General features: G+C 44.4%; 1 protein-coding gene across 1 annotated transcript; it reads left to right on the top strand.

Annotated features, from left to right (window-relative positions):
* The first annotated feature begins 771 nt into the window (after nt 1–771).
* On the top strand, nt 772–14,447 carry LOC139308333 (serine protease 57-like). Its single transcript, XM_070931843.1, is given in 7 exon segments — nt 772–835; nt 3,212–3,383; nt 7,063–7,159; nt 7,161–7,184; nt 7,186–7,209; nt 12,313–12,573; nt 14,295–14,447. Coding segments are annotated over 7 exon segments (795 nt in total).
* The last annotated feature ends 1,523 nt before the right edge of the window (nt 14,448–15,970 follow it).

Below are 15,970 nucleotides of genomic sequence, written 5' to 3'. Positions count from 1 at the left end.
CCGAAATGACTCATCCTATTTTTTTTATTATTTTTTTTTGCTTTAATTTATATGCCACCCTTCTCCGGAGACTCAGGGCGGCTTACAATGTGTTAAGCAATACCCTTCATACTTTTGTATATTTTATACAAAGTCAGCTTATTGCCCCCACAATCTGGGTCCTCATTTCACCTACCTTTGAAAGGATGGAAGGCTGAGTCAACCTTGAGCCTGGTGAGATTTGAACTTGCAGTAATTGCAAGCAGCAGATGTTAATAACAGTGTGCTTTACTCCACTGTACTACAGGCTCTTTGTTTTGAAAAAAGTCTATAGATTTTGAAAAAGTCTAAGAGTCTTTCCGATATCGTAAGACCAGTTGGCTAAATTCCTACGTCTGCCACACGGCTATCGAGATCAAAGTCCTTGCGTCATGGATGCAGAAGTAGAGGTGGCTTATCTACCCCGATCCTTCCTTGATCAAAATTGTAAACCCAACATGGGGGTAGTTGCTTCTTCCTCTTTACCCCAAGCCTTTTAGGGAAGGGGTTACCCAAAGAAACCACACCGGCTAACTGTTTGAGTAACTCTATTGGGCAGTTGAAACAGACCCAGGCAGGTTACCAATCACCCATCGCATGACATACTCAAGCCCCCCTCCACGGATTTGCTGCTATAAGCGTGTTCCAAAAATTGAAGGCAGCTTCCTTTATTTCATTTCTTCATTGGGCAACAGGCCACTTCTTTAAGGCTGAAGAGGTCTGCAGATTTTTTTTTTCTCCAGATCTCAAAAGATGGGGAGAGCAGGTTTACAGCTCCTGAGGACCTGGCTGGTACTTTGGGTCCTCCTCCAGGCAGGTAAAGCTAACATTTCTTTTCATTAGATTCAGAATATCATTTATTTTATTTTATTTGTATCCCGTCTTTATTCTTATAACAAATATCTCCAGGCAATGAACATATCCGATATACCTTCCTCCTCCTATTTTTCCTCACAACAACCCTGTGAGGTGGGTTTGGGCTGAGAGAGAAGACTTGGCCCAAAGTCACCCAGCTAGCTTTCATGACTAAGGCAGGACTTGGAACTCAAGGTCTCCTGCTTTCTTGCCTTAACCAAACTGTATTATGTTATCTGAGTTTTATTGCTAACATTTCATTTTTTAAAAAATGAAATGTTAGCAAAGAACCTGATAGGTTCTTTCATGGGGTTGGCTGGGAAATTTTGTAAGTTGAAATCCACATATCTTAAACTGGGCTAGTTGAGACACACTGCATAGAAGATTCTGCTTTAGTAATACATTAAAAAAAACAATTTAAGTTTCACCACAAATCACAAATTTGACTGTGAGGAAGCAACCTGATGCCATTGCTTAAAAAACTAATCTTAGATTGCCCAAATAGATGGGTTGTAAACATTTTGATTGTGAGGAGACATCCATTTTGTTCTATGCCAAAATATTGAGGGCTTATCTGGAGGATTTTGTACAGGTGGTCCTCAACTTACAACAATTCGTTTAGTGACTGTTTAAAATTACAAAGGCATTGAAAAAAAGTGACTTGTCACCAGTTTTAACTCATACAATCGTTGTAGCATCCCCATGGTCAAGGGATCAAAATTCAGGTGCTTGGCAACTGGCATGTATCTATGACAGTTGCACTATCCTGGGGTCATGTGATCCTCATTTGTGACCTTCCCAGTTGGCTCCCGACAAGCAAAGTCAATGGGGGGAGCCAGATTCGCTTAACGACCACACAATTCACTTAACAACTGCAGTGATTTGCTATATCAACTATACATTTGAGTCAGCACAATCCTTATTCAAAGTCAATTGTCACCAGAGCCCTGGTGGCGCAGCAGACTAAAGCACTGTTATTAACATCATCTGCCTGCAATTACTGCAAGTTCAAATCTCACCAGGCTCAAGGTTAACTCAGCCTTCCATCCTTTCTAAGGTAGGTAAAATGAGGACCCGGATTGTGGGGGCAATAAGCTGACTTTGTATAAATATACAAAAGTATGAAGGCTATTGCTTAATGCATTGTAAGCCGCCCTGAGTCTCCGGAGAAGGGAGGCATATAAATCAAATTTAAAAAAAAATAGATGATTGAAATAGCAAATTTGGGGCAATGTTTTGTTTTTTAATATATGGTTATCATAGTCTTCCTGACAAAGGGGGAGAGATACTTGGAGGCTGCTGGTAAGAAATGGCCCCAAAAAATCAAGATGGCGCCTATAATGGTACAATGGAAGCTCCGCCTGGTTTTTATGGGTGATGCAGCCACCTTCTTGACTTTTTTGCTGTACTCTGCAGACGCATCTGGATAGTTGTTGAATTTCTGCTAGCTTTGAATGTTTATGCTAGGGGTATTCAGGATGTGGGTGTGGGTGGGTGTATGTGTGTGAAAAATCAAGAAGATTTTTCTTGAAAAACTGGAAGGCTTTGACTGTGCAGTCATGGCTACCATTGTGACTTTTCACACACACACACACACACACACACACACACACACACACACACAGAGAGAGAGAGAGAGAGAGAGAGAGAGTGCGATCACTGAGGAAAAAAGCCATAAATCCTAGACAGGACATTTATTTTCCTTTTTACAACCCTTTAATCCCTTTATTCGGGATGGGATTGGATCAGTTGAATGGAGCTGAGCATTTACTGGCCGGATTCCCTTTCTGGCGCCTACATCAAGTTCACAGCAGATATTTTCTCTTTGGGCCCTGATAGAGAAACATCTGTCGCTGCCTAGGATTGACCTCTCAACATTCCTCGTGGGAAGTGAGCATCTTCACCTCTAGGCCACCATGCCACTCAGACAGGACACAGAAATAATCTTTGTATAATGAAGCAGTATTTCTAATCTTGGGACATTCAGGTCATAACAATGTAGACTACATATGGCAATAGCAATAGCACTTAGACTTATATACCGCTTCACAGTGCTTTACAGCCCTCTCTAAGCGGTTTACAGAGTCAGCATATTGCCCCCAACAATCTGGGTCCTCATTTTACCGACCTAAAGGATAGAAACCTTGAGCTGGTGAGACACAAACTGCCGAACTGCTGACAGTCGGCAGAATTAGCCTACAATACTGCATTCTAACCACTGTGCCACCACGGCTCTAGACAGGACGTAATTTTTTTTTCCTTTTTACAATTCTTTAATCCCTTTATTTGGGGACTAAGTAGCTTAATCCTTAGTCAATCATTGTGCTTCTTTGTGCAGATATTTGTTTTGCTGCTGGGATCCGGAGAACGGGGGTCATTGGAGGCAAGGAAGTGAGACCCCATTCTCGGCCCTTTATGGCCTCCATCCAACATGAGAACAGACACATCTGCGGTGGGTTCTTGGTAAGACAAAGATGGGTGATGACAGCAGCTCATTGTCAGATTCCCAAGTAAGTAAGAACTTACCCCATTCCCCACTCTAGCACTGATGGTGTTACCTAGTTGGGTCATGAAACAGCTGCAGGCCAACAACCAAGCTGAGAGAGCACCAAGGACCCACAACTCAACCCAGAGCTACAAATATTGTCTTCTATTGATAAAGTGTTGGTTATCACCATTAAAGCGCTCCATGGCATAGGACCTGGATACCTTCGAGACCGTCTGCTGCCACCAACGACCTCCCACCGACCGGTGCGCTCCCACAGAGAAGGCCTCCTCAGGGTGCCATCGGCTAAGCAATGTAGACTGGTGGCCCCCAGGGGGAGGGCCTTCTCTGTGGGGGCACCTGCTCTCTGGAATCAACTGCCCCCAGAGATACGAAGAATTCAAGACCTCGGTGCCTTCTGCCGTGCCCTGAAGACCTTCCTTTTTCAGCAAGCCGGGCTGGCTTAATGTTTTTTAAATGTTTTTAATATGTTTTGTTACTGTTTTTTAACTTTGGGGTCAAATTTATATATATCTTTTTAAATTTAGCCTGGTTTAGCTCTGCAGACTAAAGCACCGTAATTAACATCCAGCTGTCTGCAATTACACCAGTTCGAATCTCCCCAGGCTCAAGGTCGACTCAGCCTTCCATCCTTTCTAAGGTAGGTAAATTGAGGGCCCAGTTTGTGGGGGCAATAAGCTGACTTTGTATAAAATTTACAAAAGTATGAAGGCTATTGCTTAACGCATTGTAAGCCGCCCTGAGTCTCCGGGGAAGGGCGGCATATAAATCAAATTAAAAAAAAATGTTTTTAATGTTTGTATCTATGTTTTTTACTTTGGCTGTGCACCGCCCTGAGTCCTTCGGGAGAAGGGTGGTCTATAAATTTGATAATAAATAAATAAATAAATAAGTAACAGCCAGTGTGATGTGTTGCAACTAGATGATAAACAGATCAAATTATTCCCTCTCAAGGAAATTGTTCTCCAGGAAGCCTGCACGCAAAGTCAGCTGGATATGGGGTTCCAATTTGTACCAGATAGCTTGAGAGCATCTAGAACAGTGGTAGGTTGCTCCCGGTTCGCACCGGTTCACAAGAACCAGTAGTAAAAATTTGTAGTAGTTTGGAGAACCGGTAATACATTGGCTGGCCACGCCCACGAACCAGTCCCCAGCTCAGTCGCCGCTCGCTTACCCCACCCACCTCATCAGAGGCTTTTTTTTTTTTTTTTTTTTTACTTTTAAAAGCATTTTTTCTACAACCTCTTCGGCCGAAAAAATGTTTTTAAAAGTAAAAAAAAAAAAAAGCCTCTGATGATCGTGCGGCTCAGCTGGGATCGTCAGAGGCTTTTAAAAGCATTTTTTCTACAACTTTTTTTGGCCGAAGAGACTGTAGGAAAAAAAATGTCTTCAAAAGCCTCTGACGATCCCAGCTGAGTTGCCTGATCGTCAGAGGCTTTTAAAAGCATTTTTTCCTGCAACCTCTTAAAGTTGTAGAAAAAAATCCTTTTAAAAGTAAAACAAAAAAAAAAAGTTGGCCACGCCCCCCAGTCATATTACCCCGCTGCCAAGCCACGCCGACAAAATAAGCCATGCCCACAGAACCTGTAGTAAAAAAATTTAGAACCCACCCCTGATCTAGAATAATAGCTGAGGAATTCTGGGGATTGAAATCTACACATCTAAAAATGTTCAAAGTTGAGAAACACTTCTAAATCTTTTTCTGCATTTGTACAATGTTGCTCATGTGATGGGTTTGCCTAAATGTTTGCATAACTTAATACAATGACTGAGGTACAGACTGATGGCGGCAGCAAAGGGATGCTTCTTTGATTAATGTTTTTAGTAAGGAGGAGTTTCGTTCTTTGTTCTTGAAGAAACAAAGAAAGCTATGTATAGCCTGATAAGAGAACTGGTTCAAACTTGCCAAGGACAAAGATTCTCTTTTATTATACATAGACTTAGAACATAGAATAGTGGGGACCTTGGAGATCTTCTAGACTAACCTTCTGTTCAAGACGGAGATCCTATAGGCAAGCCATTCCTCTGATTTTTTTTTTTTTTAATTTTGATTTATATGCCGCCCTTCTCCGGAGACTCAGGGCGGCTTACAAGGTGTTAAGCAATAGCCTTCATACTTTTGTATATTTTATACAAAGTCAGCTTATTGCCCCCACAAACTGGGTCCTCATTTTACCTACCTTAGAAAGGATGGAAGGCTGAGTCAACCTTGAGCCTGGTGAGATTTGAACTCGCAGTAATTGCAGGCAGCTGGAAGCTAAATACTACCTTTAACAGTAGCATTAGTCTGCTGCGCCACTCAGGCTCTTAGTTGTTTTCACTGATTAGTTGTTCTCACTCTCAGGAAGTTTTTCCTTAGTTCTACAGTAGTTCTTCCTTTAATGATCTTTAACTTTAGTAACTTGCAAAACTCATTATAATATGAAAAACGTAAACATGTAGAGGAGCATTAACAATCAAACAATCATTAAAACCAGTGTATGCATATATACAAGTAATCCTCGTCTTACAACAATTCGTTTAGTGACCGTTCAAAGTTACAGCGGCAGTGAAAAACGTGACTTATGACCATTTTTCACAGTTACGACCTTTGCAGCATCCTCAAGATCATGTGATCAAAATTCAGACGCTCGGCAACTGTCTCATATTTATGACCAGTGCTGTGTCCCAAGATCATGTCATCCCCTTTTGCGACCTTCTCACAAGCAAAGTCAAATGGGGAATAATAATAATAATAATAATAATAATAATAATAATAATAATAATAATAATAATAATTTTATTTCTATACCACCCTTCTCCCGAAGGACTCAGGGCGGTGTACAGCCAATTTAAAAGCACAGGACACAACAATGATTAAAAATTAAAATAATTAAATAAATTTGGCCGATTTAAAACCCCAAAAATTAAAATACCCCAATTTAAAATTATTATATTGATAGTCCGGCCTGGCGGAACAACAGGGTCTTCAGTGCGCAGCGAAACACCCGGAGGTCGGAGATCTTACGTATTTCCAGGGGCAGTTCATTCCACAGGGCTGGGGCTCCCACAGAGAAGGCCCTCCCCCTGGGTGTCGCCAGCTGACATAACTTGGCCGATGGCACCCTGAGGAGACCCTCTCTGTGGGAACGGACTGGTTGGTGGGAGGCTATTGGTGGCAGAAGACGGTCTCGAAGGTACCCGGGTCCTATGCCATGGAGCGCTTTAAAGGTGGTAACCAACACCTTGAATCGCACCCGGAAGACCACTGGGAGCCAGTGCAGCTCGCGCAGGAGGGGTGTCACACGGGCACAACGAGTTGCGCCCATAACCACCCGCGCGGCCGCATTCTGGACCAGTTGGAGCCTCCGGGTGCTCTTCAAGGGGAGCCCCATGTAGAGAGCATTACAATAGTCCAGCCGGGAAGCCAGATTGACTTAACATAAGTTACTAACTTATCAACTGCAGTGATTCACTCGACAACTGTAGCAAGAAAGGTCGTAAAATGGGGCAAAAATCACGTAACAAATGCCTCACTTAATAACAGAAATTCTGGGCCCAATTGTCATAATTCGAGGACTACCTGCGTTGCCGTATTTCCTGAAAGCTAAGTTTCTCCTGAAGAAAGGTTATGTTTCTTTTTCTAGTGGAAATTGTCTTATGCAATATTGCCACTTCTAACTTTTCCCGATTTATCCTGGCAGGCGGTCCGCACAGTTTCGTGTCATCCTCGGCGCCCATTCGCTCAAGACTCGGGAGGCCTCTCAGCAAATCTTTGGAATCCAGAACTCCATTGCTCACCCCGCTGTTCAGTGCTGTGACAGTGTAAAAATGACATCCGCTTACTCAAAGTAAGTGTGTGGGAGAGAAGCGGGCATCCCTCTGTCTATACAATGGGGGAAGAAGAATAGCATTATATTATTTTGCCACCTCATGTTGCAAAGGAACATGTTTTCTGATAAAGGTCTCAGTTAAAGGATATTCATCTTTTGTGCAAGATCCTAAAGCCCGGCCCTCCCTCCCTCCCTCCCTCCCTCCCTTCCTTCCTTCCTTCCTTGGAAGGAAGAGCTGTGGTGGTGCAGGGGTTAGAATGCAGTATTGCAAGATAATTCTGCCAGCTGCCAGCTGTTCAGTCATCCTGCCCGGCTCAAGGTTGGCTCAGCTTTCACCTCCTTCTGAGGTCAGTAAAAGGAGGACCAGATTGTTGGGGGACAATAGCTGACTCTGTAAAACCGCTTAGAGAGGGCTGTAAAAGCATTGTTAAAACAGTATATATGTGCTATTGCTATTGCTATTGCAATTGGTTGGTTGCTTGCTTGCTTGCTTTCTTCTCTCCCTCCCTCCCTCCCTCCCTCCCTCCTTTCATTCTTTTCCTCTTCCCTTTCCCTGTCCCTCCCCTCCCTTCTTTTCCTTTCCTTTCCTTCCCTTCCTTCCCTTCTCTTCCCTTCCCTCCCCTTCCTTTCCTTTCCCTCCCCTCCCCTCCCTTTCCTTCCCTTCCCTTCCCTTCCCTCCCCTTCCCTTCCTTTCCTTTCCTTTCCCTCCCCTCCCCTCCCTTTCCTTTCCTTTCCCTTCCCTTCCCTTCCCTTCCCTCCCCTCCCCTCCCTTTCCTTTCCTTTCCTTTCCTTTCCTTTCCTTTCCTTTCCTTTCCTTTCCCTCCCCCTCCCCTTCCTTTCTTTTCTTTTCTTTTCTTTTCCTTTCCTTTCCCTTCCCTTCCCTCCCCTCCCCTCCCCTCCCCTTCCTTTCCTTTCCTTTCCCTCCCCTCCCCTTCCTTTCTTTTCTTTTCTTTTCCTTTCCTTTCCCTCCCCCTCCCCTCCCCTCCCCTCCCCCTCCCCTCCCCTCCCTTTCCTTTCCTTTCCTTTCCTTTCCTTTCCTTTCCTTTCCTTTCCTTTCCTTTCCCCTCCCCTCCCTTTCCTTTCCTTTCCTTTCCCTCCCCTCCCCTTCCTTTCCCTTTCCCTCCCCCTCCCCTCCCCTCCCTTTCCTTTCCTTTCCTTTCCCTCCCCTCCCCTCCCCTCCCCTTCTTTTCTTTTCTTTTCCTTTCCTTTCCCTTCCCTTCCCTTCCCTCCCCTTCCTTTCCTTTCCTTTCCTTTCCCCCCCCTCCCTTTCCTTTCCTTTCCTTTCTTTCTTTTCCCTCCCCTCCCCTTCCTTTCCTTTCCCTCCCCTCCCCTCCCTTTCCTTTCCTTTCCTTTCCTCCCCTCCCCTCCCTCCCTTTCCTTTCCTTCCCCTCCCCTCCCCTCCCCTCCCCTCCCCTCCCCTCCTCTCCCCCTCCCCTCCCCTCCCCTCCCCTTTCCTTTCCTTTTCTTTCCTTTCCTTTCCTTTCCTTTCCCTCCCCTCCCTTTCCTTTCCTTTCCTTTTCTTGCCTCCTGTTTTAAATTTAGGGAGGGTTTTGCACAACCTATTCAGCCAGATTAGTTACAAATCTTGCTTTTCATCTGCAAAAGTGATGCTTTTAAAAGGTTTAAACCAAATGGTTGAGAAACAATGACTCACGCTGAAGGCCATTTGCACTAATAAAAAAAAGTTCTCTTTTGCTGAACTGTTTATTCACTGCTGCAAAATAAAGTAAGATTCCAGTTACTTAATGGAATCAGAATAAATGGCAAATTTTAAAAAGCATCAAAGAAGCGACCTTGAACCAAATCAGCCAACTAATCTATCTACATTCTGTTGTCTTCTAAGCTTGATTGGGAAAAATTCTTCAGATTTCAGACAACCGGGGACTGAAATTCTAGTTGTTGATCAATGCAAGATATATTTTCTGTCTGTCAATTTCCAAACCCTCACAACACCATTCTTAACAGACTATCATGACCCCAAATAATTAATCAATACCTGGGGTCTGATTTCCATTGTTCTGTGTATTCAATATTAAACACTAGGTGGCGATCCTGACTTCCGCAAGGAAGAAATGATTGGAGGCAAAATGTGTGATATAGTTAAGTTCCAGCAGGGTGGAAATGGCTAATGGCTTCACAGATCAGGACAGTCAGATGGCCAACATCTGGATGGTGTGGCACGACATTCGGTTGTTTTGAACAGCTTCTGAAAATGCTCCCCCTCAACATTTCTCTCTGGACCTCCCAATCCTTTTGGATCACTTTGCATGAACAAACTGTTGGCCATAAAATACTGCAAATAAAACTTATGTAACTTTGCGGGAAAAGAATAATTAAAGAATAATGCAGAAAACTGTGCTCCGATGGTTTAGGGCAGTGATGGCTAACCTTTTCCAGACCGAGTGCCCAAGCGCGCGTGCACGCACGAGAATGCACAAGCGCGCCCGAACCCCCAAAATGCAATGCACATGTGGGCCCTGTGCATGTGCCCCCGCCCCCATACATGTACATAATAATAATAATAATAATAATAATAATAATAATAATAATAATAATAATAATAATAATTTTATTTCTATACCGCCCTTCTCCCGAAGGACTCAGGGCGGTGTACAGCCTATTTAAAAACACAGACAGAACAACAATGTAAAATTTAAAATAATTAAATAAAATGGCTCAGATTTAAAACCCCAAAAAATTTAAATACCCCAATTTAAAACTATTGTCTTGATAGTCCGGCCTGGCGGAACAACAGGATCTTCAGTGCGCAGCGAAACACCCGGAGGTCGGAGATCTTACGAATTTCTGGGGGCAGTTCGTTCCACAGGGCTGGGGCTCCCACAGAGAAGGCCCTCCCCCTGGGGTGTCCCACATGCGTGCGTGCCCCCCCACATACCCCACACCCCCTCCACATGCTCAGCAGAGACCCGATGACCAGCTGGCTGGTGGGAGGCATGTGCGCACGCGTGACAAAACTGAACTGGGGCGACGGTTTGCATGCCCACAGAGACGGTGCTGCGTGCCACCTGCGACATGCATGCCATAGGTTTGCCATCATGGGTTTAGGGTCTACTAAAGCAACTTGGTGAGGAAGGCGTTTGAATCGGTGGGACTACATAGATGAATCCATACAGGTAGTCCTCGACTTACAACCATTCATTTGGTGACCCTTCAAAATTACAACAGTCCTGAAAAAAGGGACTTTGACAAGGTTTTCATACTTATGACAGGTGCAGCCTCCCCATGATCACATGATCAAAATTGGGGCACTTGGCAACTGACAGTTGCATTGTCCCAGGATCACGTGATCCCCTTTTGCGACCTCCTGAACGGGGAAGCCAGATTCACTTAATAACCATGTTACTAACTTAACAACTGGAGTGACTCACCTAACAATTGTGACAAGAAAGGTTCTAAAATAGAGCAAAACTCACTTAAACACCGGTCTTGCCTAGCAACAGAAATGTTGGGCTCAGTTGTGGCTGTAAGTCGAGGACTACCTGTATGACTTAGGATCTTTGGACCATACCTATGGACACACCTGTCAGGATTCCAGGTAACACCCCCAACAAAAGAAGATTCCGAGGCCAGAAGTTCCTCAAAGTTCCATTTTATTAGAAATGTCATATTGGCACATCTGGGAAAACCCGAATCTGAAAGTTTCCAGGTTTTCCCCACCCTAAAGAAAGTCCAAGTCCCTGCCCCAGCACCCACATGCCCATCACGTGGTCCAATCAATGCACCGTCCCAACTGGGAGGCATCTCAGTCATACCACTCCAGGTGCAGGGCAAGATGTCCTTGACTCTCAAAGAAAAGAATGTTATTATGGCTAGATATCTCTCCAACTCCATACAATCCCCCCTCCCGGTTTCCCACAGCACTAAATGTGGCAGCCCTGAAGATCCAAAGTAAAAGATGGTTTCCAGGGTTGACAACACCTGGACATGGGATTAAAAAAAGTCCAGATGGTGGCACCTACAGGTAAAACTAGGCTGGGCTTCATTCACACAATAGTGGTCCCCATCTTGATATTTTGACATGCCTCCTGTGCACAAGGCTGAATAACAGAATAACAGAGTTAGAAGGGACCTTGGAGGTCTTCTAGCCCGATCCCCTTCTCAAGCAGGAAAGTCTATACCATTTTGGTAGTAGCTTGCTCTCCAAGATTGTTTCAATTTAGTTTCTGAATGTTTCGTTACCAGACTAGGTAACATCATCAATAGGATTTTCTTGTCCTATTCCTCTTTAGCTTATAAATAAGAGCAAACCACTGCCAAAATCTAAAACCTGAGTTACAAGTATTTTTTTTTTTTTATTATTTCAACTCTGTACCATATTAGACAAATGGTTGTCCAATCTCTTCTTGAAAACTTCCAGCACTGGAGCATCCCCAATTCCTGGAGGCAAGTCATTCCACTGATTAATTGTTCTCACTGTCTGGAAATTACTTTTTAGTTCTAGGTTGTTTCTCTTCAGGGTTGAAATGTAAAATTTGTTACTACCGGTTCGGTGGGCGTGGCCAACTTTTTTTTTTTTAAAGCATTTTTTCTACAACCTTAAGAGATTGCAGAAAAAAATGCTTTTAAAAGCCTCTGACGATCAGGCAACTCAGCTGGGATCGCCAGAGGCTTTAAAGGGCTTTTTTTTTTTTCTACAGCCTCTTCGGCCAAAGAGGTTATAGAAAAAATGCTTTTAAAAGCCTCTGATGATCCCAACTGAGCCGCGCAATCATCAGAGGCTTTTTTTTTACTTTTAAAAGCATTTTTTCGGCCAAAGAGGTTGTAGAAAAAAATGCTTTTAAAAATAAAAAAAAAGCCTCTGATGATCACGCAGCTCAGTTGGGCATTGGGGGGGGGGTGCAGGGATTTTTGCTACCGGTTCTCCGAACCACCTGCCACCATCGCTACCAGATCGGGCGATCCGGTCTGAACCAGGAGCATTTCACCCCTGCTTCTCTCCTTGATTAGTTTTCATCCGTTGCTTCCTGTCCTGCCTTCAGGTGCCTTGGAGAACAGGTTGACCCCACCTCCTCTTTGTGACTCATGCTTTGCAGATGAATCATTGCTGAAAATGCAATCCTGGCCTTAGCAGCCCATCTCTTCTTTTCTCTCTGTCTGCAGTTGAACAGATCCGCCATTTTCAACAAGAATGTCCGGAAGATCAAATTACCTCATGCCAACACCGATCTTTGCCCTGGACTCACGTGCCGTATTATTGGCTGGGGAGACATCTCAAATTATGCGACCATCCCCACCGAACTCATGGAGGCCAACATAACCATCGTGGACAGGAAGGCTTGCAACGCATCGTGGCAAGGACATGTCACCAAGAGTATGGTCTGCGCAGCCAGCACCAGTGCCGTCCTGCGTGGTTTCTGCTCGGTGAGCCTGGAGTGGCTTTTTCAAAATAGAAACTCAGCATGCTAAGGAGTTTTTTTTAATGCCATGTTTGGTCAGAGACTGAACACTGCAAGGGTGAAATTGTGAAGATCAGACAGTGCTTGACAAAAGGCTAAAGCTGTCATCCATCAGCCCATTATACAAAAGTTGATGGATTTAAACCAGGGGTGTCAAACCAGGGGTGAAATCCAAAAACTGGTTTTGGTGGGCATGGTAGGGGAAGGATACTGTAAAATCTCCATTCCACCCCACTCCAGGGGAAGGATACTGTAAAATCTCCATTACACCCCACTCCGAGGGAAGAATACTGCAAAATCTCCATTACACCCCACTCCGAGGGAAGAATACTGCAAAATCTCCATTCCTTCCCCTCCTGGGGGAAGGATATTGCAAAATCTCCATTCCCACCCCACTCTGGGGCCAGCCAGAGGTGGTATTTGCCGCTTCTCCAAACTACTCAAAATTTCCGCTACCGGTTCTCCAGAACCTGTTAGAACCTGCTGGATTTCACCCCTGTGCCAAACTCAAGGCCTGTGGATCACATCCAGCCTGCAGGATGTTTAGATCTGGCCTATGGGGCCACCCTGGAAACAGGGGACCAGCCCACGGTGCCTCTGCATGTGGCCCTCCTAAGCTCCGTTTTTGCTGGCAGAAGGTTGCAGGAGGCCGTTGCAGATAGAAATGGAGCTCGGGAACCATTTTTGCTGGCAGAATGCTCGGGCCACCACAGGCGTCCCCGACACAAGTGACATCGAGCTGGCCACACCCACCCTGGCCACATCCCCCCGGCCCTCCTGAGGTCAAACACAACCCTGATGTGGCCCTCAATGAAATCGAGTTTAACACCCCTGATTTAAACTGATTAATGTCTTGGAACGCTGACAATTAATTCACTCAATTTATTAACCATCCCTATGCACAATGTACAACAAAGTATGAAAACAAACCAAAAATAATACAGGTAGTCCTCAACTTACGATCAGAATTGAGCCCAACATTTCTGTTGCTAAGCGAAACATTTGTTAAATGAGTTTTGCCCCACTTTTCGACTTTGCTTGCCACAGTTGTTAAGTGAAGCCCTGCAGAAGTTAAGTTAGTAGTACGGTTGTTCAGTGAATCTGGATTTCCCCATTGACTTTGCTCATCAGAAGGTCGCAAAAGGGGATCACATGACCCCGGGACACTGCAACCGTCATAAATAGGAGTCAGTTGTCGAGCGGCTGAATTTAGATCATGTGATCATGGGGACGTTGCAAAGGTCGTAAGTGTGAAAAACGGTCATGTCACTTTTTTCCGAGCCATTGTAACTTCGAACAGTCTCTAAATGAACTGTTGTAAGTCGAGAACTACCTGTATAAATATGATGAATAGATGGCCAGCTGGCTGGCTGGCTGGCTGGATGAATATAGGAAGAACTTCACAAGATCTAATCTACCCACATTGATTACCTCTCTACTATTTTTTAAAAAAATATTTTCACTTGATTCTATTGTCCTTGGATATTACCAAATCTACTATTATGGTTGGTCACACAGCCAGATGTGTAGACTGGATTTGACATTTCTGTCCTTATTAATATTATTATTTGATATTTAATGCCATGTTATTGCAAGGTGGGGGGAATGATGATGTTGCTTGAACCCATCTGCCCAAGGGCCATTACTGAGACCCTATACTTGACCTCTCTCTTCCCTCTTTTGTAGGGTGACTCAGGCGGCCCCTTAGTGTGCGGGAAAAAGGTTCATGGCATCGTCTCCTTCAATGGAAAGAGATGTGGCGATCGTTTTTTTCCGGATGTCTTCACCCGCATTGCCAACTACATCCCCTGGATCCGTTTTGTGCTGCAGACCTTTTGATTGGTGGTCATGGAAGGCTGCAGGGGGGGGGGTGTTTCTCTAAAAAAGCTGACCTGTTTGGTGGGAGAGGAGAAACAGTTTTTACTCAGTTTTGTCCAGGTCTACAACTCCCAAAATTTCCAAGCCATACACAGTCATATTGATGGGACTTTCTGGATGATGTACCGTATTTTCCCCGAAAATAAGACCCTGTCTTATATATTTTTTTAACCCTGAAATAAGCATTTGGCCTTATTTTTGCCGGAGTCTCATTATTTTGGGGTGCATGGAGCGAGACGGGGATCCTCTTGCCATCTTACCTGATTTCCAGCTCTGTCTCCCTAACCCTAACCAGAGGAAATAGCTGCGCATGCATTTAAATATTTTCGGGGGAGGGCTTATTTGTGGGGGGGAGGCAGTGGTGGGATTGAAATAATTTAACAACCGGTTCTCTGCCCTAATGACCAGCTGGGTAGGCATGGCTTGGTGGTCATGTGACCGTGTGGGCGTGGCCAACTCAACATCACTCACGTCAATGGGTGCTTCGCCTTAGCTGTTACAATGTAATAAGGGTTAACCTGAGAGGCAGTTTCTGTAAGGAGGGCAATAAAGATTAGGCTAGAAACACCACCAGAATGTTTCCTTCCTGCCTTCCTTACAGGATTAGCCCTGTAAAGTGGAAAAAAACAAAAGGAGATTTCTTCCAACAACTGGCTCTCTGAATTGCTTAGAAAGTTAACAACTGGTTCTCCCGAATAGGTGTGAACTGGCTGAATCCCACCACTGGGGGGAGGGCTTATTTTCGAGGAAACACGGGATTCATCACACATCTGGAAAAATAGAAGGTCGATGCTACACTGACAATTGGATAGATTTTTTTTAAAGACCGCTTCCATAGAATAATTAAATGTATTTTATCAAGGGCACAATATATTGTACATCTATAGAATGCTTTCTTCTTCTTCTTCTTCTTCTTCTTCTTCTTCTTCTTCTTCTTCTTCTTCTTCTTCTTCTTCTTCTTCTTCTTCTTCTTCTTCTTCTTCTTCTTCTTCTTCTTCTCCTCCTCCTCCTCCTCCTCCTCCTCCTCCTCCTCCTCCTCCTCCTCCCTGGAGTGTACTACAAACAACTCACCCACTTACAATCAGTAATGAATCAGTTAGGAATCTTGGAACAATTGAGTAAAGTTCAAGTCTTTCCCTGCCTAATTCCTGGCCTGCTGACCTCATGCTTTCTCCATTCCAGCTGTAGAACTTGGAATTTTCCACCAAATCCTCCCACCTTGGAGTTGAGGGTGGGGAGCAGTCATCTTGCTATCGCAATCACCAAACAATTAAAAATCCTTGCAGATCTGGATCTGATTATCCCGACATCCAGCAGCTTTCACATCTCTTCCTGCATTACCACATCCCTTTTTCACAGGCCTTTCCCTCATGTCCTTGTATTCTCACTCTGTGGGATGGAGGGAAATCATGGCACAATTTCATGTCTTTGTGGGCGCATATTAACAAGGAATGTCTTCTTTTCATCTGAAAACCAAAATTCCC

Source organism: Pituophis catenifer, unplaced genomic scaffold (assembly GCF_029215685.1).
Source record: "Pituophis catenifer annectens isolate HBS135680 unplaced genomic scaffold, rPitCat1.0.hap2 SCAF_1, whole genome shotgun sequence".
In the NCBI taxonomy this organism is placed as follows: domain Eukaryota; kingdom Metazoa; phylum Chordata; class Lepidosauria; order Squamata; family Colubridae; genus Pituophis; species Pituophis catenifer.
This window is presented reverse-complemented; position numbering and strand designations above follow the sequence as displayed.